General features: G+C 41.2%; 1 protein-coding gene across 1 annotated transcript in view; it reads left to right on the forward strand.

The window, feature by feature from the left end:
• The window catches only part of TRPC5 (transient receptor potential cation channel subfamily C member 5), a 219,587-nt gene extending 208,179 nt beyond the window's left edge, over positions 1 to 11,408 (forward strand). The window contains exons 9-11 of the mRNA XM_081963976.1: positions 4,487 to 4,528; positions 8,400 to 8,489; positions 10,088 to 11,408. Coding sequence (XP_081820102.1) covers positions 4,487 to 4,528; positions 8,400 to 8,489; positions 10,088 to 10,810 — 855 coding nt within the window. The 3' untranslated portion in view covers positions 10,811 to 11,408. The remainder of the gene's footprint in view (positions 1 to 4,486; positions 4,529 to 8,399; positions 8,490 to 10,087) is intronic.
• Positions 11,409 to 23,755: the final 12,347 nt, after the last annotated feature.

Here is a 23,755-nt window from a genome sequence, read left to right on the forward strand (position 1 = left end):
CTCCCTTTCCTGATTTTGGCAGGCAGGGTGAATCTCTAGTCTGCCATCTTAGTTGGATCCCTGTCAAGTGCCTGGGAAATCAAGAGATTCAGGCAGTTCAAACAAGTATAACAAGATTTATTGCAAGCTTCTACAAGAATCTGGCCAACTGACCATTAAGGAAATGAGGGAAAGAGAAGAGAGGCATTCAATGTGGGCTGGACTTAGTTCTCTTGTGGGTGCAAAGGGACTTAGGATGCATTTGTCCCAGTGGTGGGTTCCAAAATTTTCTAGAACCTCTTCTGTAGGTGTGGCCTGCTTTGTGGGAGTGGCCTGCTGGCCATGTGATGAATGGGAGTGGCTTACTGGCCATGTGACCAGTTGGGAGTGGCTTGCTGGCCATGTGACTGGGTGGGTGTGGCCAACTTGTAAAATGTGGTGAAACTCACTTAACAACGCTCTTGCTTAGCAACCAAAATGTTGGCTCAGAAACTCTGGCATTTGAAGCACGCAAGTCTTAAAGCTGTCAAGTTACAAGAGCCTTGCACCCCTAACCCTTTGGGGAAAAAAACACACAGAGGTGTTCAAACTTGACAGCTTTAAAACTTGTGGACTTCAACTCCCAGAATTCCTCCTCTCGCTCTTCATCTTGATGATGTGCGGACGGGCGGGGGGAAGGGAGCTGGAAGCGGTTCTAAACAGCACTGTAGATTTGTGGAACCTCTTCTATAGAAAAGGTTAGAACTGGCAGGAACCCACCCCTATTTGTCCCCTCCCTCGGGCTCAGCCTGATCATCTCCTACAATCTTGGTTCTAATCAGTCCCTGATCAGATGGCCAGGAATCAAAGAAGGATGGAATACAAGACTTTTTGCAAAATCTGAAAAATGAATAATAGAACAACTGAGTTGGAAGGGACCTTGGAAGTCTTCTAGTCTAACCTTCTGCTCAAGCAGGAGATCATATATCATTGTGGACAAATGACTTCCAATTTCTTCTTTAAAAGTTCCAGTGATGAAGCACTCAAATTTCTGGAGGCAAATTGTTCCCCTGGTTTATTGTTCTCATTGTCAGGAAATTTCTTATTAATTCTAGGGTGGAACTCTCCTTGATATGTTTCTATCCATTGATTCTTGTCCTACTTTCAAGTGCTTTGGAAAATAGGTTGTCCCTCTCTTTTGTGACAGACCCTCAAATATTAGAAGGCTGCCTGCCTCACTGATGAGTCTAATGAATTTAAATGAGAAGCTTAGCATCCTTCTCTGATCCTAGGTCTCCATCTTTCTTCTCCTACTACTTGCCAAATCATACCAAATAAACAATTTATCCTTGCTAGCTAAAGAATCTGCCAAATAGGTCAGATAAAATGCCAGAGCCCACTGTAACAACATTGCCAAACATGCATTAACAGTTGTTAACCTAATCCTGTGTAGCCCTCTTCTCTGATAACACTGTACTACTAACTTGAGCATACAAAACATTTACTGGACCAATTCTCGAATACAGCTCATACGATCATAATTGAGCTTCAATTTCTATTGCAAACAAGATAGTTGCTAAACAAGTTTTGCCCCATTTTATGATTTTTCTTGCCACAATTGTTAAGTGAAGGACTATGTAAGTTGAGGACTGTGTGTATAGTCAACAAAACTCTGTCAAGGACCTTGGAGTCCCCCATCTCTAATGATCTAAGTGCCAGAGCTCACTGCAACAGCATTGCCAAAAAGGCATTAAGAGTTGTTAACTTAATCTTGTGTAGCTTCTTCTCTGGTAATAATGAACTGCTAACCAGAGCATACAAAACCTTTGCTAGACCAATTCTCGAATACAGCTCATCTGTCTGGAACCCACACTGCATATCGGACATTAATACAATCGAGCAAGTCCAGTCCAGAGATATTTCACGAGAAGAGTCCTCCACTCCTCTGCTCGCAACAGAATCCCTTATGCCACCAGACTTGAAATTTTGGGCTTAGACAAATTTGAACTATGCCGCCTTCGGTCTGACCTAAAATTATCTACTACAATGAAGCTGAAGTAGTCAATGACTACTTCAGCTTCAACCACAACAATACACGAGCACACAATAGATACAAACTCAAGGTAAACTGCTCCAAACTCGATTGCTGAAAATATGACTTCAGCAACAGAATTGTCAATGCCTGGAATGCTCTACCTGACTCTGTGCTTTCTTCCCCAAACCCCCAAAACTTTAACCTTAGACTGTCTACTGTTGACCTCCCCCCATTCCCAAGAGGACTTTAAGGGGTGTGCATAAGCGCACCACCATGCCTGCCATCCTTGTCCTACTGTCCCCATTTATTCGTAACCATTTCATGTACTCATAATCTTTGCATATACCTATATCTATTATCCTATACACGCTTAACAAAACAAATAAATAAAATAAATAAATAAAATAAATTGGCATAAACAGTTGCCTGTTTTCACCATAAAAATCCTCTCACAAGCTGTTCGGGACTCTCCATGACAAAACATCAGCAATGTTGTGAAGTTCAGGCCCTGTAAGACTTGGCATTCTAATATCCTCCGTTTCCACTTAATAACCTGATGCTTGGCACTATGCCCAGTAGTCTAGCAGAACACCAGAGAAGCTTAAACAACTGGCACTGATTGAAGCAATGCCATCAAAGGAGTCCAGTATCCTAATCTTAGAGGACAGCAAAGTGATGCCGAGGTACGCCTAAATGGGTGGCTTTTCATTATTGAGGTACACCTCATACACAGGCCATCAAAGGCAATTGAAATGTACTACACCCAAGCAGTTCATTTAATTCATTACTTTGTTCCCTAACTTCCCTCCTGCTGGATGATCTAAGGCTCTGATTTAGAAGATCTTGTAATGAATCGCTTATTTTCATAAGCTTGCAAAGCCCCTAAAAAAAGCATGCATAACCACTTTGGTCCTGCCAGCTCAGCAGTTGGACTCCTTTCCCCTGCTTCATCGTGTGGCATGCAGAGTCAGGAGATCTGGGGACATCCAGGACAATTCTGCATTTTTCTTCCAACCTCTTCAGTTTGATGAAAGGAAATTTGCTTTTGTAATGTCTTTCCAAGAAGAAAATAATGTTTCTGATTGAGTGTAATACTCCTGCAATTATTTAATGCATGGTGTTCAACAGGTAGGTGTGAAGGACATCGCTTCTGTCCTTCTTTTGATAGTCCTCCCACCAGCAGTCGTCCTGGCTTTTAATGAGTCAGATGTCAGACTTCCAAATAGCATCCGAAAGTAAATCAAGAGTCCGAGGCACAGGATTCCTCAAAGTTCCAATTTATTAAGAGAGCCATGTTGGCACACCTGGGAAACCCCAAATCTTGCCCCCATATCCACAAGTCCGTCATATGGTCCAATCTCCCACTGCCATACTGGCAATTCCACCCATCCAATTCCGGCCAGGTGCAGAGACAAAGGATGACCTTGGCTTTCTAGAAAGAATTTTGTTATGGCTACGTATCATCCAACTCCGTATAATCCCCCCTCCCATTTTCCCACAATAGAAAATCCATAATGGAATAATAGAAAGTGTGGCAGGCCTTGAGGCAGGTTGGTAACTCAACATCTCGAGTCCTAACCAAGGACCTAGGAACTGTTAAGGTAACGTCGGAGGACATAAGCTGTTCCAAGTAGGGTGGTTTTTTGTAGAGTCCGAATGTTCAAGTCCGATAAATTTAGAATTTTAATAATAATAATAATAATAATAATAATAATAATAATGCAGCCGCGCGGGTTATTATGGGAAGTACTCGTTACTCCCACGTAACACCTCTCCTGCGCGAGCTGCACTGGCTACCTGTGGCCTTTCGGGTGCGTTTCAAGGTACTGATTACCATCTTTAAAGCGCTCCATGGCATAGGACCTAGGTATCTGCAGGATCGCATCCTACCACACACGTCCCTGCGACCTATCCGCTCACACAGAGAGGGGCTCCTCCTGGTGCCGTCTGCTAGGCAATGCCAGCGGGCGACACCTAGGAGTAGATCCTTCTCTGTGATGGGCCCAACCCTCTGGAATGACCTCCCCCCAGACATTCGAACTACCACCGACCTCCGTTCCTTCCGGCAAAAGTTAAAGACTCACCTATTTCAATCAGCTGGCCTGGCACTTTCTTAGTTTTACCTCCCGGGGATTTATTCATTTTAATTGGGTTTGGGGTTTTAATAAGCTTTTAATGTACTATATTTATTATTCTATATACAGTCTTGCAACCTCCTCCACCTACGTATTTAATTATTTAACTGTTTTATGTATGTATTTTATAACGCATTTTAGTGACTGTACACCGCCCCGAGTCCCTTTTGGGAGAAGGGGCGGTCTATAAATACGAATAATAAATAAAAATAATAAATAAATAACAACAACAACAACAACAACAACAACAACAATAATAAGCAGAAGCAGAAGAAGCAGCAGCAACCTTATAGCAACAAAACTAAACGTCTTATGACTGTGTGTTTCATCTATATATGAATTCCATTTTTCATTTCAGGAACGTCATGTGGACAACTTGATTCAGAATCAACATTACCAGGTAAACGATTCCATTCTTTAAACTGCTTTGCCAAATGTCCTTAGATCTTCTATGGCACCTTCTCTAATTTAGTATCCCCGATAAAGTGAAATCCCCACTGGCTTTTGGGAGCAATGGAAGTTGTAATCCTTCACACTGAAGGCCCTGGGTTGAAGACGGCTATGCCATGGGCTCAAGTCAAAAAAAAAGATTTATTAAGTATTTATATGGTATATTTATAATCTCCCTATTGATTTGTCATCCTAATTCCAGCTCGCTTATTTCATTTAAAAATACGACTTCTGAATGACTTGATCCCATTGCACTCATGTCAGAAGCATCAAGGCATTTCTGGGTTGAAAGGATTATCCAGTGACCTCACCATTGCCCTGGAGGTGCCCAGTTGGGGGCTCCTTTCATCCCCAGCAAGAGCTGGAGTTCAACCACTCCCCTTGGCAGCTCTTCGGTCTCCAACACGGTCTTACATAATCTCCTACCCAGCATTCCAACCATTCAAGTCACCATACTCCTACTTGTCTCCATAACACATAGCAATGTCTACAAGAGGGTTAAGATAGCATCTGCAATTATACGTCCAATCCCCAGGTCCATTTTATGCTCCTGATTCCGTATTATACCTTGAACTGGTTTTGACAATTTAGCATGCAAGCATGGTTCTGCAACAGGGATAAAGAATTCTGAATAAGCACACTGGTTTTATTCAGCAATAACAATTGACTCTTAATCAGCTGCAATGAAATATTTTTTAAATTAAACTCATTAGGGCGATGTCAGAACTTCCTTTTTTTAAAAAAAAGAACAATGGGAGCTATTCAGAAAGTAGTTTGATTCTTGTCTTAGTTCTCTGGTTTGGTAGTGGCTAATATCTCAGCACATCATAAAAAGGATCATACCCCTCATTTGCTTGGCAGAGAAAAAAGAGTTCACCCACTGTCTTAGTGCTAAAAAAGATTTATACTATTAGTTTTTTTTAATTTAATCCTAAATTACTGGGCATAATTTGTACATAACTGGCTGGGTTGGAGTGAAACAGGACTGTTAAGAGACAACTTGTGTTTCCCAAGTGGTTGAAACCCTGGTTTACAGAAATGACATTCCAAGTCAGATTGTGTCATACTATCAGGCGTAAAGAATCTGGACTATCCATTCAGTTGCAGAATAGAAAATAGAAATGCCTACACACAAGACTCTAGTCAACTAAAGTTCAACACTAAATTGGTTCGAGAGAAGGGTCAAGAGAATTCAAGATGGGTTAGACTTGAGTAGCTTATGGGAATGTAATGACTTTAAATTGATTATGCACTCACCTCTGCCCCTACAGCTATGCTTGCCCCTCTCCTAGATTTACAAGGGCTTTTTCCAAAGGACAATCTATTTAGTTCGAGACTAAAAAATAAATAAATCAGCAACCTGAGCAATTCCTTCTGTATTGTCAGAGTTTTCACAGTGTGACTATTATTATGAGATAAACCCAGGAGCAAAATGCAGCACACAGCACCTTTAGACAATTAATAGCGGCTTATATACAAATATATACAGACATACACATGGTAGATAAATCCCTTACCACTCAGCTATAGAGACAAGGAGAGAAATAAGATACACGATGAGAGAGAAACGCCCTCTAATGGCCACCTATATATAGACACCGCTTAAAAGACCTGTGTGGATCCCATCAAACTGATTATACCATAGCTGAATTATCCTCATTGCATCAGTTTACAGTTTACAACCTTACATCAGCTGGCAGCTATTAAATCCTCATTACCTGATATGTATTTTTATGCAACTCATGATTGCTGTTTCCAACCTCTTTAACTTTCAGTTGAGAAATTGACTAAAATTAGAGAATTTACTGTGCCAACAGTTCCACATCTTAGTGCCATCAAAACTGCAAGGCAAAATATGAGGTGCTTCAATGGGGGGGGGGGATTTTTACAGCAAGACCAAGTAGAAGGATAAATTATCTTGCATGATCTCTTATTGTGTTGTTTGATGCCATTTCAAAGGTTCATTGATCAAACAGCAAAAGAAGGAGAATTGATGATTTGCCAGATAGCAAATGGCGAGGAATAGAGAGACAGAGAGAGAAAGATGAATGAAACATTGATTTCCCTAGATGCAAAATCAAGAATTCTATTCCCCTAACATTTCAATCTCTTTCCCTAAATAAAAATCTGAGGAAAGAGGAACAGAAAAAAGGATTATTTTCTTTGAATGTATGCTGTGGAAATTTGCACACAAATGAAGATTAATATTTTTAAAAATTACACTGGGCAACTGTGTTTCTCTGCACCTCTTCTGCCTTCTAGTGGGCATCTGACAGCTCATCTAGAAGCCCTAAAATATTAATTAGTGAACCAGATTCAGAAGGGATCTGTAACATGCATAGGTTTCTGCAGTTTCGCATGCTTCGTTATACTGGGTTTTAATTCCAATAATTAAATGCAATGTTTGGTGCAGAAAATCAGTTTTGAGATGAGTGGAATCAAGTAAATCAATTGCTAGAGATATAAGGGCAAAGTTTGTTATCTTATTGGAGCAATCTCATAAATTTGCAATGGGAAACTTTTTCCTGGTTGTCAATTGGAGATTCTCAATCATCCAGGTCACGGTTGTCCCAAAGGTCCTTTTTCAAGAGGCAACTGGACTTTCTGGTTTTTCTTTGAAGACATTTTGCTTCTCATCCACGAAGCTTCTTCAGCTCTGGTTGACATTGGCATTCCCAAACTGTCTCCTCCTCTTGATTTATGGGAGAAGTTTCTATTTTATTGCTTTATTCCTTCAATTTTTAATTTCTGCACCTCAGCTTATAGTCATATTGGCCACTTGACCATGGAAGCATCTTTGGACAATACTGTCTCCCTTGTCCAAGAAACAGAGATAAGCAGTGTGCCCTAGAGCCAGACATGACTAACAGAGAGAAAACTTTACCTTTTTTTTTACTGTTATAAGATGTGAAGGCTCAGTGGCATTTTAAACACTATTTCATGGTTAAGAGCTATGCAAGTTTCCACCAATGACCTCCATTATCTCAGGTTGTGAGGGACTCCCCACTAGAATCCATAAACATCTAAACAGCCGCAGATTGTCCTTGTCAAATTAGCAAGCATAGTACATCAATTAATGCAGAGTTTTATCTGCTCTTCAGTTTAATCATGCAACACCATTCTTATGCTCTGTGTTTTCATTCTGTTGCACGCATTCCCATGGATTTCACAAAACCAACTTTGGGAGGACTACGGTCTTAATTTTCTTAATAACCTCCTGGCTTTAGTACGCTTTAAATAATGTTATCGGGTAAATTACATAATTCAGGTTGTAGAGTCATTTGACAAAGTAAACCTGTTTCAAGGAAGGGACGCAATTTATGTACAACTGGGGTAATTTCATTTGTCATTTATGCCTAATTAACTAATGACTTAATTCATTCTAATGTCAGAATTGTTTTCTGCTTATGGAATTAATTTTCCCCATTGCATCCAGCGTATTTTTAGCAGGCTTACAAATCAGTTCAGGGTTTGTAATTAGCAGCCATTCTGTTAATTGTGTAGATATAATTAACTCTTTGCTCCTGAATAACTTTTCAATTACTTTATTGATAATATCTCAAATTAACAAGATAGTGAATGGCCTATATATTCTAGGTTTTGCTATTCTCCGTAGCATTGTGGTGCTGTTCCCTTTGTGTCTTTGCTTATTTCATTGGTAAATACTTCCATCTCCCTCATTTAGTTTAACAAAACAGAATTTGATTTCAAAATAATTTCAAAGGGGAAGGAAATGTCCATGGGTGGAGTGTGTTTCTTGCTCTTACGGAATATTGTGGTGACTTGGAAGAAAGTTACGTTTCTGGTGCTTTTCATTTCAGGAAGTGATCAGGAATCTGGTGAAGAGATATGTTGCTGCCATGATAAGGAATTCAAAAACCAATGAAGGCTTAACTGAAGAAAACTTTAAGGTAAAATCTCAATGGAGGGTTGGTATGAAAGAAAGAGATGGAAAGATGGAGGGAGGGAGGGAGAGAGAGAGATGAAGGGAAAGAGAGAGAGAAATGGAGACAGAGAGATGGAGAGAGGGACAGAGAATGAATAAGATTCACATGCCATGGTTCAACCATGCTTATTGATAACCATAATTGAACTAAGCTAAGTTTATCAATTATATTGAAGTAGTTAATATATTATGCTAAGCCATAAATTGTTTAACTACATTTTTGCTAAATAAATCAACCTTAGCTGGCTTCATACATCATGCTAAATTATAATGAACATGATTTTGGCTGGTCCCAGTGAACCTATTTTATGTCCAAGAAGCATCTCGTTTTTTCTATTAAATATGACACAAGAACAGTTTTCCCCTGAACGCCATCACTCTGCAAAACCAAATAATTCCCTCACCACTGTCAAACTATTCGCTAAGGCTACATTACTATTACTATTAGTCTTCATCATTCCTATCACCCATTTCCTCCCACTTAGGACTGCAGGACTGTAACTTTGTTGCTTGGATCCTTATGATTTATATTTATATTGATTGTTTCCTGATTGCTTATTTGTACCTCATGACTATCATTAAGTGTTGTACCTTAGGAATCTTGGCGAATGTATCTTGTCTCTTTATGTACACTGAGAGCATCTGCACCAAAGACAAATTCCTTATGTGTCCAATCACACTTGGCCAATAAAGAATTCTATTCTATTCTATTCTATTCTATTCTATTCTATTATAGTCTAGTCTAGTGTTCTATTCTATTCATTTCTTTTCATTTTTATTCTATTCTATTCTTCTCATTTCTATTTCTGTTTCTATTCTATTCATTTCTATTTCTATTCTATTCATTTCTTTTCATTTCTATTTCTATTCTATTCATTTCTATTTCTATTCTATTCATTTCTTTTCATTTCTATTTCTATTCTATTCATTTCTATTTCTATTCTATTCATTTCTTTTCATTTCTATTCTATTCATTTCTTTTCATTTCTATTCTATTTCTATTTATTCTATTCTATTTATTTCTATTTCTATTCTATTCTATTCTATTCTATTCTATTCTATTCTATTCTATTCTATTCTATTCTATTCTATTCCTATTCCTATTCCTATTCCTATTCCTATTCCTAATTCTATTCCTATTCCTATTCCTATTTCTATTCTATTCTCAAGATTGGTGCAACATGATCTCATTCCCATTTTGCTTTTCTAAATGCAGAGGCAATGAAATGAGAATGGATGAAAACTTTGGAATATTTATTTTCTATTTCCGAGCAAACATTTAGTTGCTATTATGTGCCTGGTTGTAGGAGAGGGAAAGCTTAAGGCACTTTCTGTTCCCTAGGCTCCACATTTTAGTGTCAAGTTCTTGTTGAAAGGTTTAGCTCCATATCATTATGTGCCGTTTCACTGAGCTCTGTTCAATAGAATTATCCCACCATGCTAAATAATGAAAGATTTGCAATTCTTGTGATGCATTAGTCGTCCCCCAAGGAAAGTGTTCAAAGCCTTGCAGGCAGTGTGCATTAAAGTGTCAATCATCTCTTGTCACTTCTCTCCCCTTAGGAGTTAAAACAAGATATTTCCAGCTTCCGCTATGAAGTCCTTGACCTGCTGGGTAACCGGAAGCCCCAAAGAAGAAGTTACTCCACTAGTAGCACGGAGGTGTCCCAAAAAGAAGAGGCTTCTGAGGAATGCAGGGGAGAAACCTCCAAGGGTGTCTCCTTTGGGGTGGCCAACAAAAAGAAAGACTTCAACGTGTCGGCTCTGATTAAGACCATGTCTGGCATGGAGACAGGGAACGAAAAAACAAAAAGCAACGGGATTAGTAAGCGCTCCTTCGTTCGCAATGGCAACAGAGTCCAAAGGCTCTCCAGCTCCAAGAAGGAGTCCTTCAAGAGGCTGGGCCTTCTCTTCTCCAAGATGAATGGACATCTTGCAGAACCCAACCAAGAGCCCATGTATACCATTTCGGATGGGGTCATCCAGCCCCATTACATGTGGCAAGACATTAAATATTCTCAGATGACAAAAGAGCGAGATAACTGCTCCAAAAGTGAAATTAACCTCAATGAGGTGGGCTACAGTTCGAACATCAGGCATACGGGACAGAGCCAGTGCCCTGTGGTTTGCGCCAGCTCCCTTCACTGTGCTTCCAGCATCTGTTCCTCAAATTCCAAACTCATAGACTCCTCGGAGGATGTTTTTGACTCGTGGGGAGATGCTTGTGACATGTTAAGGAACCAATGGAACGATGGGCAGGAGGAGCAGGTCACCACACGCCTATAGGTAGAGCTGTTCAGTCCCTTGGCCGCAGTGCATCAGCATCCTGGAAACCGTTTGCTATCACAGACTTTCCATAGTTAGGGACACTTCCTCTTTCCCAGGTTGTCCCTGACAAACGTAAGGTTCTTTTAGCTTATTTGATAGCCACAGCAATTGATTTTTTCCCCCCTTTAATTTGCTGTCTTAGACTTACCGATGCCAAACCTTTCGTTCATTGAAAAATGTCAGAACCTACAGAATACTTATTCCGTCAAGTGGGCTTCAGGATGTCCTCTGGGTAGTTCTGGTTACTCCTGCCATCACTTTTGGATCGGTGCATTTTTATTAATTCAGCGTTGGTCTCCCCAAAAGGTCATCTCTCTCCCCTTCAACTTGGGTTAGCGACTCTGCTTCCAAATGTCTTACGTTTTATCTTTTGGCCATTGATCACTGTCCAGGACCAGCAGATGTGAAGCAATTTAGGAGGAGCCCGAGACCCAACTGAGGCTCCTTGCAAAAGGGACTGTTCCAAATAGAAAGGGGCTTTTCGCTTTCAAGCAATACAACTTTCCATGATTTCAATTGTATGTCCTTTATTAAAGTTGCATATTGTTTTCTTAATGTAAACGATTACCATAATGAGTTAAACGTTGAGCTCTAGAATTTACTGTGTTCAATTATCCAAAGCATGCATGCACACACATGGTTCACCTATGATTATGTATAGGGTGTGGTGCACATGAGTATATACCAGGGTGGGTTCCTGCCAGTTCTAACCTCTTCTATAGAAGAGGTTCCACAAATCTACAGTGCCGTTTAGAACCGGTTCCAGCTCCCTTCCCCCGCCCATCCGGACATCATCAAGATGAAGAGCGAGAGGAGGAATTCTGGGGGTTGAAGTCCACAAGTCTTAAAGCTGTCAAGTTTGAACACTCCTATGGGTTTTTTTTCTAAACGGTTGGGGGTACAAGGGTATTGTAACTCGACAGCTTTAAGACTTGCACACTTCAATGCTAGAGTTCCTGAGCCAACATGACTGGAGGAGGAATTCTGGGAGTTGAAGTCCACAAGTCTTAAAAGCTGTCAAGTTTGAACACCCCTAGAGTTTTTTTTTCTAAAGGGTTAGGGGTACAAGGGTCTTGTAACTTGACAGCTTTAAGACTTGCGTGCTTCAAATGCCTGTTTCTGAGCCAACATTTTGGTTGCTAAGCAAGAGCGTTGTTAAGTGAGTTTCACCACATTTTACAAGTTGGCCACACCCACCCAATCACATGGCTGGCAAGCCACTCCCACCCTGCCACATGACCAGCAAGCCACTCCCACCCAGTCACATGGCCTGCAAGCCATTACCACAAAGCAGGCCACACCTACAGAAGAGGTTCTAAAAAAATTTGAAACCCACCACTGGTGTATAGACACACACACTACACATATACACACATGCCCCCGTCTTCAGATCACCCTCTTTTCACCTTGTACTAGTCATGTTCTCCAATTCACCTATAAAACTGTCCCAGGGATTTTTCTATGAACTAAATAGTCTTGAGCAAGTATGCAATAAAAGCACATCAAATGAGCCGAGGTAATGCCGTGGTTAGAATGCAGTATTTGCAGGCTAATTCTGCCGACTGTCAGGAGTTCGACTGACTGGCTCAAGGATGACTCATCCTTCCATCCTTCCTAGGTCAATAAAATGAGGAGCCAGATTGTTGGGAGCAAGGTGTTCCCTCGGTCAATTGCTTAGTGGCGGCTGTACAGCACTGTGAAGCGGCATATAAGTCTAAATGCTATTTCTATTGCGATCTCTTTGAATTTTACACACCCCTGCATTCCAGACAGGAAATAATTGATGGATCTGCACCTCAAATTCTTTCTAGCACTATTGGCAATAGAGTCTGAAAATTCTCATCCTTTTCCTGGTGTTGGATTACGGCTAATTCCTTTGGTAATCATTTCAGCGTCCTGGATGCTATAAAACAAACCTGGTAATTGTAATATTAAGATCGGATGTCTCAGCAGGATTAGCTGGCTTTATTTGAAACAACATCAACAAAAATAGCAACTCAGCAGTTTGAGAGATGTGTATTTTCCAGGACTTAGGAAAATTAAATGCTCAGCAGCAATGGTGCCAACCCAAAGAACTCCTGGTGCATTCAATACAATACAATAGCAGAGTTGGAAGGGACCTTGGAGGTCTTCTAGTCCAACCCCCTGCCTAGGCAGGAAACCCTATACCGTTTCAGACAGATGGCTATCCAACATCTTCTTAAAGACTTCCAGTGTTGGGGCATTCACAACTTCTGGAGGCAACTTCTGTTCCACTGATTAATTGTTCTAACTGTCAGGAAATTTCTCCTCAGTTCTAAGTTGCTTCTCACCTTGATTAGTTTCCACCCATTGCTTCTTGTTCTACCCTCAGGTGCTTTGGAGAATAGCTTGACTCCCTCTTCTTTGTGGCAACCCCTGAGATATTGGAACACTGCTATCATGTCTTCCCTAGTCCTTCTTTTCATTTAACTAAACATACCCAGTTCCTGCAACCGTTCTTCATATGTTTTAGCCTCCAGTCCCCTAATCATCTTTGTTGCTCTTCTCTGCACTCTTTCTAGAGTCTCCACATCTTTTCTACATCGTGGCGACCAAAACTGAATGCAGTATTCCAAGTGTGGCCTTACCAAGGCATTATAAATTGGTATTAACACTTCACATGATCTTGATTCTATCCCTCTGTTGACGCAGCCTAGAACTGTGTTGGTTTTTTTGGCAGCTGCTGCACACGGCTGGCTCATATTTAAATGGTTGTCCACTAGGACGCCAAGATCCCTCTCACAGTTACTACTATTGAGCAAGGTACCACACATACTGTACATGTGCATTTCATTTTTGTTTCCTAAATGTAGAACCTTACTCTTTTCACCATTGAATTTCATTTTATTAAATAGTGCCCAATGTTCAAGTTTGTCAAGATCCTTCTGTATCTTAAGCCTATCTTCTGGAGTGTTGGCTATTCCTGGCAGCTTGGCGTCATCTGCAATTTTGATGAGTTCCCCATTTATTCCCTCATCCAAATCATTGATGAAGATGTTAAAGAGTACTGGGCCTAAAACAGAGCCTTGGGGTACTCCACTGCATACTTCCCTCCATGTAGATGCAGTTCCATTGAGGACTACACGTTGAGTGCAGATGGTCAGCCAGTTACGAATCCATCTGGTGGTGATGCTATCTAACCCACGTTCTTCTACTGTATTTAGTAGTAGGTTATGGTCTACCTTATCAAATGCCTTACTGAAGTCCAAGTAAACTATATCGATGGCATTCCCCTGGTCCACTAATTTTGACACTTTTTCAAAGAATGCAATAAGATTAGTCTGGCATGATCTCTTTTTGACAAACCCATGTTGGCTTTTGGCTATTACTTTGTTTGCTTCTAGGTGTTCGCTAATTCGTTGCTTGATTATCTGAACCGGAATCTTTCCTGGTATTGAGGTCAGGCTGATAGGTCTGTAGTTTCCTGGATCTATTTTTTTCCTTTTTTGAAAATGGGAACCACATCAGCTCTTTTCCAGTCCTTTGGTAGTTCCCTGGTGCTCCAGGATCTCTGAAAGATATAGTTCAGTGGTTCTGAGATCACGTCTGCCAGTTCCTTCAGAATCCTGGGGTGTAATCCATCTGGTCCTGGTGATTTGAACTCGTCTAGGGTAGACAGGTGCTCACTTACCATTTTCTTCCCTATTTCAACTTGTGTTCCTAATCTAATTTTTGTGGTGCTGTTTTTGATAGGTTGGACTGTTTTATCCCTTTGTGTAAAGACAGATGCAAAACGTGTTAAATAGTTCTGCTTTCTCCCTGTTGCTTGTCACCTTCTTGCCACTTTCTCCCAGCAATGGACCAATTGTTTCCTTAACCTTTTTCTTGTTTTTAACATGTTGGAAGAAGCTTTTTTTGTTGTTTTTTACTTTTGTGGCAAGCCTTTCTTCATTGTGAGCCTTAGCTTTCCTCACTTCATCTTTACATGCTCGGGCTATTTGCTGATATTCTGCCTTAGTTATGTCCCCCTCTTTCCACTTTTTATACTTATCTTTTTTGTCTTTAAATTTGTCAGAGAGTTCTTTATGCAGCCATACTGGTTTATCTTGGGAGCTGTTATTTTTCTTCTTCATTGGTATTGTGATAGACTGGGTTTTTGTAATCTCATTTTTCAAAATTTCCCAAGCTTCTTGAGTTGTTTTTCCCTTGAGGATTCTCATCCATGGGATTTTTCCGAAGCTCTCTCTAAGTTTATTGAAATTAGCTCTCTTAAAGTCCAAGACTCTAGTTTGACTTTGTTCTACTACTTGTGTTTGCATAATGTCGAATTCCAATATTGCATGGTCACTTGCCCCCAGGGTTCCTGTGGCTTCAACACCTTCTATCATTTTCTCTCTGTTAGTGAGAATTAAGTCCAATATGGCTGATCCCCTTGTTCCCTCTCTACTTTTTGGGAAACAAAGTTGTCTGCTAGGTTTGTTAGGAACCTGTTGGATCTTTCATTTGGTGCAGAGTTTGTTTCCCGGTTGATGTCAGGGTAGTTAAAATCCCCCATTACTATTGTGGTGTGCTTCCTACATTCCTTAGTTAGCTGACTAGCAAAAAGTTCATCTACTTCCTCTGCTTGGTTGGGTGGCCTGTAGTATAGACCTATGGCAATATCATTTCCCCCCCCAACCTTTAATATTGACCCAAATGCATTCAAGATAGTTCTCATCATTTCTGTAGAGATGTAGTTATTTCTTATATATAGTGCAACTCCACCTCCTCTTTTATTTGGTCTATTTCTTTTAAATAATTTAAATCGTTCTAGTTGTATGTTCCATTTGTTGGCTTCATCCCACCAAGTTTCTGTAATGGCAACAATATCGTATCTACCCTCTTTTACTTGAATTTCTAATTTGCCCTGTTTATTCCTCATACTCTGTGCATTGGTGTATAGACATTTGAGTCCATTTTGATTGAACCTGTTTTTACTGTCTACAAAACCTGTGTTATGACTGACTGCCCCTATTTTCTTGCTACTTGTATGATTCATGCACATGGTATGACACTCACTAGTCAATGCTTGGTTTTGCATTGGTGATCATCTTACCCGCACAAACATCTGTGTTTCATGCACTGATAACCCTATGAATTTTAGATTGCTGGGGACAGAAATTTTTTGTATCAATTCTCTGTCCCAGTTGTTCAGTTTAAATGTTTATCCAGAAAATCTGTGAATTTAATGCCAAGTAACTCAGTCCCTTTCTTGGATGGGTGCAAACCATCTCTTTTGTACAGTTTTTCATTGGACCAGCTGCAGACATCATGACTAATAAAACCAAACCCTTCCCTTTTACACCACTCCTTTAGCCACACATTAAATTCTGCTACACGCTGGCCCTTCCCTTTTTGTTCCTTATATACTGGTAAAACCTCTGAAAAGATAAGCCTACAACCTATACTACTAAGTTCATACCCCAAGCTCTGGAAATCATTCTGCACAGAAAGTACATCTTTTTGGGACAGATCATTTGTGCCAAGATGTATAATAGCATCAACATCACAGTCCTTACATTCTTGACTATCTTAAGAATATACCTTTTGTCTCTGCTGGCAATAGCACCTGGAAGACACCTGACCTCTTTTAAAACCTCCATATCCTTTCCTAAATTTACTGTACATCCCTTATGATTGAATCACCAACCAGAAGGTGACTTCTCTTTTTGCATACCTTGCTCTTCTTGTGCGACTGATGTGTGATACCTGGTTCCCCATTTTGCCTTTCCGAAGTAAGTTCTTCATTTTGGACCATGATCCCCTGCTTTTTTGAGTCATCATTATCACAACTACCTTGACCTGTCTCTTTAGTGTCCCCATTAGGGTCAGCGCTATATCTGTTATGCTGGGTCACAGCAAAAGCTTTGTGTTTATGGTTCACAGCTCTCACCCTGCCAGATCCCACGGTTGTCCAGAGTGCTCTTCTCCTGCAGGATCTTTGCAGTGGGGGGGGGGGGGCTGATAGTGTGGCATCTCCATAGAGTGAAATGGCCGAATTGGACACCTAATTTCTGCTTGGAGAACACAGATTAGAGGTTCTAGATAGGTAATCTATCTATGTAGACTAGTAATTTGTTCACAAAGGGGACAGTATCCAAATTTGAAGAGAGTACTGATCAGTTTTCAGTGTTTCAATATATACAGTAGCGGCCAAAATTGTGGAAACCTTTTGGGACAACTGTATTTTTGAGGTTTGATGGCTAATAACTCCCCTTTTTTCAGAGTAGTACCATAAAGTTATATATCAATGGAAAGATAATTTAATCAAGAATCTAATGCAAAAAGTTTGTTCAATTATCTGTATTATATGAAAAGTTATAGCCAAATATAGCCAGCAATAAAACCCATTTAATAGAAGCAATTGTTCAATCTTGGTTATACACATTGTAACAGCTGCAGAACTAAAAAACTTGGTTCACTCCATTGGGAAGATATTGTAAGGCCATAATTCATGCTAAAAGTTACTCAGCTAAGTATTAATTGACATGGTGATAATTTTTGTATATCTCATTTTTTCTACGTGTTTCACTTCTCTTCTTTATAACTGCTATTCTAATAGCAAATCCTTCATAAACGTTATTGCATTACATTCTTGATTAAATTATCTTTCCATTGATATATAATTTTATGATACTACTCCAAAAAAAGTGGTGTTATTAGCCATCAGACCTCAAAAATACTGTAGACTTTTCCCAAAAGGTTTCCACAATTTTGGGCAATATGTACTGTACATTTTGGAGATGGGTTGAATCTCCTGAAATTCCTATACTTTGAATCTTACTGGCTTGTCCAAAAATTTGAAAGTCTCTTTTTTTGGTCTCTTTTTTTCTTTTTCAAGAGTTTGGGTAGCCATTTGTCCCAAATGATGTAGGTTCACCTGCTTGTGCATGGGGTTGGAGTAGAAGACTTCCAGGGTCCCTTCCAACTCTGCTATTCTGTTAAAACGAACAGTTATTTAAATCATACTCTAGCTAACATATCTATAAAGGTGGGTCAAAGGGACCCTGTGGGACATTCTGGAGATCAATTTATTTTGGAATGTGACATTGAGTCTTTATTGATTAGCCCTTGGGCCATATCAAAGTGCAAAGTTCTAGAAACAAATTATTACTAAAATTTGATAAAAGCAATTTAAAACTGAATTTGATAAAATACAATTTAAAATGAAATTGGAATAAAATACGATTTAGCATGAAATTGGAATAAAATACACACCTTGTGTGTATGAAATTGGAATAGAATACAATCATTTAAAATATCGATAAAATACGATAAAATTATATTTCGGTGTCACCCCTGCAATCTACCCCAATGAGTCCCACGTATGCAGATCTCAAACAAACCATTTTGTTTTAAGGACTCTGCTGTGTTAAATGTTATTTTCTGGTTCTGGCCTCACATAAGGTATGTTGTTTTGATACGGGGATCCCAATGGGTCCTTCCTTTGGTATATGGACCAACCCCCTTATACAAGCAACCATCAAATAGGATGTGAGCCAAGTCTTCTACCTCTGCCACTCCGCAAATGCAGAGACACTCATTGTAGGGTATAGAGTGGAATCTCCCATATCTGACTATTGTGTCAAGCTGTTCGAATCTCGCTCACGTCAATATCTCCCTAAGACGCTTTGGCAGTTGTAACTTCAAATAGCTGTCTACTTGAAAAGTATGTCTGTATTTGCTCAGCCATTTCAGGTTACCCACCTTACTAAGGGCAGCTATATCATTTTGTGCTTCTATATCCTTAATTCTTTGGGCAGCTGTTTCTTTTGAGTTGTTCTCCTATTATGCAAGAGACAGGAAGGCCACAGCTTCTTACAAAACTTGTTAATTTGGTGATCCAGGAGATTTGTGATTGTAATTTTATTTGTTCCAGTAGACATAACTTGGGGAGTCTACCAGTCTCCATTTCATTGACTTTGCACCAGTAAGTTACATGCTCTAATTTTGGATAGTGCATGAATTGTATGAATTCCCAATTCAGCTCTAACTGTTGCAGCAGATGTTCTTGGATCTACACCCAAAATACATCTCAAGTGCTGGGACTGTGTTTGTTCTAGGACTGTGGTTGCGTATGGATCCCAAACCTCTGCTCCATACAAGGTAACCTTAGCTGTGTAAACCTTAATTAATGAGGCTAGGGAGACTGGGTAACTATGGTTCTTCAGTTTAAGCAGCTGCAAAATAGTCCACTTCAAGCCAACAGCTCAGCTGTGCCAGGGTGCCATAGAGGAAATTGTCCAATTCTGTAAAATTGATCCCACTTGTTGCTACTGCAGCTAGAATGTTTCTGCTCAGCACTTCCTCATTCAGATCATCTTTGCTTATCTTGTACCTACCTACCTTTTAAAAAAAAGATGATTCTACATCTCAGTAAAGGTACTCTTCGACTGATGACCCAATCGAGCCCAAAATTTCTGTTGTTAGGCAAGGCATTTGTTAAGTGAGTTTTGCCCCATTTTACCACCTTTCTTGTCACAGTTGTTAAGTGACTCACTGTAGTTAAGTTAGTAGCACGGTTGTTAAGTGAAGCTAGCTTCCCCGTTGACTTTGTCAGGTGGTCACCAAAAGGGATCACATGATGCCGGGATGCTGCAACTGTCACAAATATAAACCAGTTGCCAAGCGTCTGATGTGGCCACGGGATTGCTGCAATGGTCGGATGTGTGAAAAAGTGGTCATAAGTCACTTTTTTCAGTACCGTTGTAACTCTGAATGGTGCTCTGACCTAGGCTTCCTGAGACAGTAAAAATCACACTCTTCGTCCCAAAAACCCTCTTTTTATTTAAACGGCTATGAATTATGTTCATTCATAGCCAGTAATGATTCACAACCAGTCTGTAGAGAGTCTGACAGAAGTCTGCCACAGTCTTTCAGGGTAAAGCTGATAAGCACTCACCTTTATCTCCCTTGAAAGGCTGCCAGTGACTTAATTGCCAATTAGTTTTGCAAGGCCAAATGGAACACAGAGTCAAAACGGAGTTTCAGACTTTAAATGGACCAGAATGAACAAAATTGCTCACGTTCATTTGTCCTCTTTTCTGTCTTATTGGGGGGGGGGCAATCACCTCCAAGCCTTACTGCCAAGTCGCCCCTTTTGTCATAACTGTTCTTGCCTTCTGGTGTTGTGGCGGAATGGGGCCTGCACCCCAATGCACGCCAAAGACAGGACGTGAGACCACGAAGGTGCAAGAGAAGACAGGTTTATTGATGCATCTGAGTTCAGCGTGTTCATACACCAAATTCTGAACTGCCCTTGCTTTGTTCAGGACAGGAGTTTTATACCCTCCTAGAGAGGGGGCGTTTAAACAGATATTTGTTCATCAAAAGAAAGGAGTCTACATTGCATATTTGTCCGTAGACAAAACATACATTTTACAGACGATACAGAAATTGTATTTTGCAAGGTTACATGGAAGTTACAGGAAAGGGAGTGAAAAACTGATATATCAGCAGCAGCAGGGATGTATCAGCAACTAGACATGCTATTATCTATTCATATGTTTTTTTCCGGCGCAATGTATCTTACACAGACATTAGTTTCCTGTGTCCTTCCATAGAAGCGGATTGCAACATCTTCCAGTAAAATTTGCAATAAGCCTGAAGTAAAAGATATCATTAGTCCTTTAATATGCCTTAATGCTGACTACAATTAATATGCCTCCTTGCCTTTCTGATTATTCTTCAGGTGACAGCAGGGGATTACTATACTTAAAGGTTGACTGGCTAACATAGGTACGGTCTCTTACTGCTGCCTCACTGGCAGCTCTGCACATGTGCACACTGGGAACAGGCTCCCCCTGTTCCTCTGTCTGCTGATGTCAGACTCTGGAGGCTCCGGAGGCATCCCATAACTACCAGTTGGCCCCCTTTCTGCCTCTGACACAAAGGCCTCATCCGAGCCTTCCCCAGACTCCAGAACTGGCCCAAGTTCCTCCCCAATGTTCTCATTGTCCAACTCTGCTGCCAGCTCTGCAGGCCGCCAGCAGACCACAACAAATGGTGACTAAATGAACTGTTATAAGTCAAGGAGTACCTGTATTTGCTTTCTGCCCTCCCTAACAGGACATGGATGTATTATTTTTAGGGGCAATCTGTGTGCAAGAATCACACTGTGTTGGTAGAGGAGATTCTTCACTTGGGAACACCTTGCAAAGAAAGGGCTCTGAACAGGAACAGCCATGAGATAGGAATGCCATAATTTTCCATTCCACTTTAAATCCAGCTGCTTCTTCCTACAAATTCCTGGACATAAAAAGCTCCTATTAAACAAATGGGTGCTTCCCCAGGCAAAAAAAAAAGCTCTTCTCTTTCCAATTTGGAAGGCTTCCATGCTTCCACTTCTGTTTCAGTCTCTGTTGCCTCGTCTCCGAGGACTTTGGGAAAGGAAAATCCAATCATCGCAAACAGCTGATGTAATTACTTTCAGCTCCTAGATTCTGTATCCAGAGCAATGCATCTTTTAGCAGCAACTGCTCACCTCGTGCGACGTGCAATTCCAGGATAAGCTTGCATAAATCGGCACAGCTGGGAATTCACTTGTCAAAATACGCTAATGCACCGTATGTCCAAAAACCCAAGATTTTTTCATCCAGATTTATGAGTCATCACCCTTGCCTAACAGAAGGGCTCTTTTGTAGAAAACCAAATATTTGCTGGAATAAACCCGATTTATAAAGCAGTACATTGCCGCTGAACAAACATCTAACACAGCGATGGCTAACCTTTTTGGGATCAGGTGCTAAAAGCACGCATGCATGATATGAAACCCCCCCCCCCCCGCTTCCTACCATGCATGCATGCATGACCCCGCTGCCCCGCCCTACTGAAACTTGGGGAGAGTGAAAACGGCTTCCCCTGGCGGCTTCTTGGAAGCCAGAAATGGCCCGTTTCCGAACTTCCTGTAGCAGTTGTGGGTTACGACCGGTACACTCCAGTACGGACGTACTGGTGCCTGCCAGGAGCACCAGGTACAGTTCCGGTATGGTGCTCTGGAGGGCCCACCCGCCCGCCATACTGGTATATGAGGTTTTCGGGGCTTTTGAGCACACGCACGGAGCGTACGGCACCTGCACTATGCTCCGCCGAGCAGCTGGAGCATCGCAGAGGCTCGCAGAGCATTGCAGGTGGTAAGTATGCATGTGCGCATGTGAGCACACACTGTGCGCATTCATATGGTAGACGCCCTGCCCCGTTACACCATACCAGTTGCAGCGAGATCCGGAACCCACCACTGTCCGGTAGCCCGGTAGGATCGTTTTTCCCTCTTGCCCTCCCCAAGCTAACCCTAACCCTTTCCTGAAGCCTGAGGAAGGTAAAAACTGCCTCCCCCAGCCCTCCGGAGGCACTTCAAAGGCTGAAAATGAGCTGGCCGGTGCGCAGACATGCACTGCAGCTGACCTAGGGAAACAGCTCATATGCCCTCAGAGATGGCTCCGTTCGCCACCTGTGGCATGCGTGCCATAGGGTCACCGTCACAGATCTAACAGAATAACAGAGTTGGAAGGAACCTTGGAGGTCTTCTAGGCCAACCCCCTGCTCAAGCAAGAAACTTTATACAATTTCAGAAGCATGGCTGTCTAATCTCTTAAAAACCTTGTCGTTCCACTGATTAATTGTTCCAGCTTTCATGAAATACAGAACTAGTCTTATTAGACAAGCAATGCAGCAGTGTTTCTCAACCTCGGCCCCTTGAAGATGTGTGGACTTCAACTCCTAGAATCCCCCAGCCAGCTTTAACAAAGTAAAAAAGTAGCTCTTATTCTTTGGAACCTTCAACCCACATTTAATTCCCAATTGAAACCTTTTAAACTGGGTCCAGGTGCTGTAAAATAACATTTAGCCACCAGCATTTAGATAAAATGGCTGTTAACCTGCATTGTGTGTGCATTTGGGGTGATAAGAGGTCTCCCTGGCTGGAGGCTCCATCTGATGAGAAAACATAATCTCTGCATGTTCTGTTTAGATGCTGAATCCTGGAACTAGAATTTATTCCATGTCAATTTTTAAATTTTAAGCACCTAGCAATGTAGCAATACAGGGATGCAGTGGCTCAGTGGCTAAGGCACTAAGCTTGTTGATCGAATCCGTAGCGCTGCATAATGGTGTGAGCTCCCATTACTTGTCCCAGCTTCTGCCAACCTAGCACTTCGAAAGCATGTAAAAATGCAAGTAGAAAAATAGGGACCACCTTTGGTGAGAAGGTCACAGCGTTCCGTGCCCCTTCGGCATTTAGTCATGCTGGCCACATGACCACGGAGACGTCTTCGGACAGCGCTGGCTCTTCAGCTTTGAAACGGAGATGAGCATCGCCTTCTAGAGTGGGGAACAACTAGCACACATGTGGGAGGGGAACCTTTACTTTTACCTAGCAATGTATTCTCATCTTCTTATCAGGAACTTAGAACGAATAAAAATTTGAGGTGTTCAGAACTTGATTGTTGCTTCTGCCATTAAAGGAGGCTTGTACACACCAGAGATGGGCAATAGAGCTAGGTCAGCATTGCACAGAAGTGTAATGTAAAGAGCCAGTGTGGCACGGTGGTTAGAATGCAGAATTATAGGCTAACTCACTGCTCACTGCCAGCAGTTTGATCCTGACTGGCTCAAGGTGGACTCAGCCTTCCATTCCTTCTGAGGTCAGTAAAATGAGGACCCACATTGTTGGAGGCAAGACGCTGACAGCAGTATATAAGTCTTATTGCTATTGCTCTCTTTCTCATTCCCCCCCCTCTCTCTTCCTCCCTCCTTCCTTGTGCAGCTGTTAGAACTTGAAACACCTGACTTTTCTAGCAGAGTTGTACAGGGATAGGTAGGTAGGTAGGTAGGTAGGTAGGTAGGTAGATAGATAGATGATAGAGAGATGATAGATAGAGAGATGATAGAGAGATGATAGATGAT

The sequence above is a fragment of the Natrix helvetica genome (genome assembly GCF_964273705.1).
Source record: "Natrix helvetica genome assembly, chromosome: 11".
Taxonomy (NCBI): domain Eukaryota; kingdom Metazoa; phylum Chordata; class Lepidosauria; order Squamata; family Natricidae; genus Natrix; species Natrix helvetica.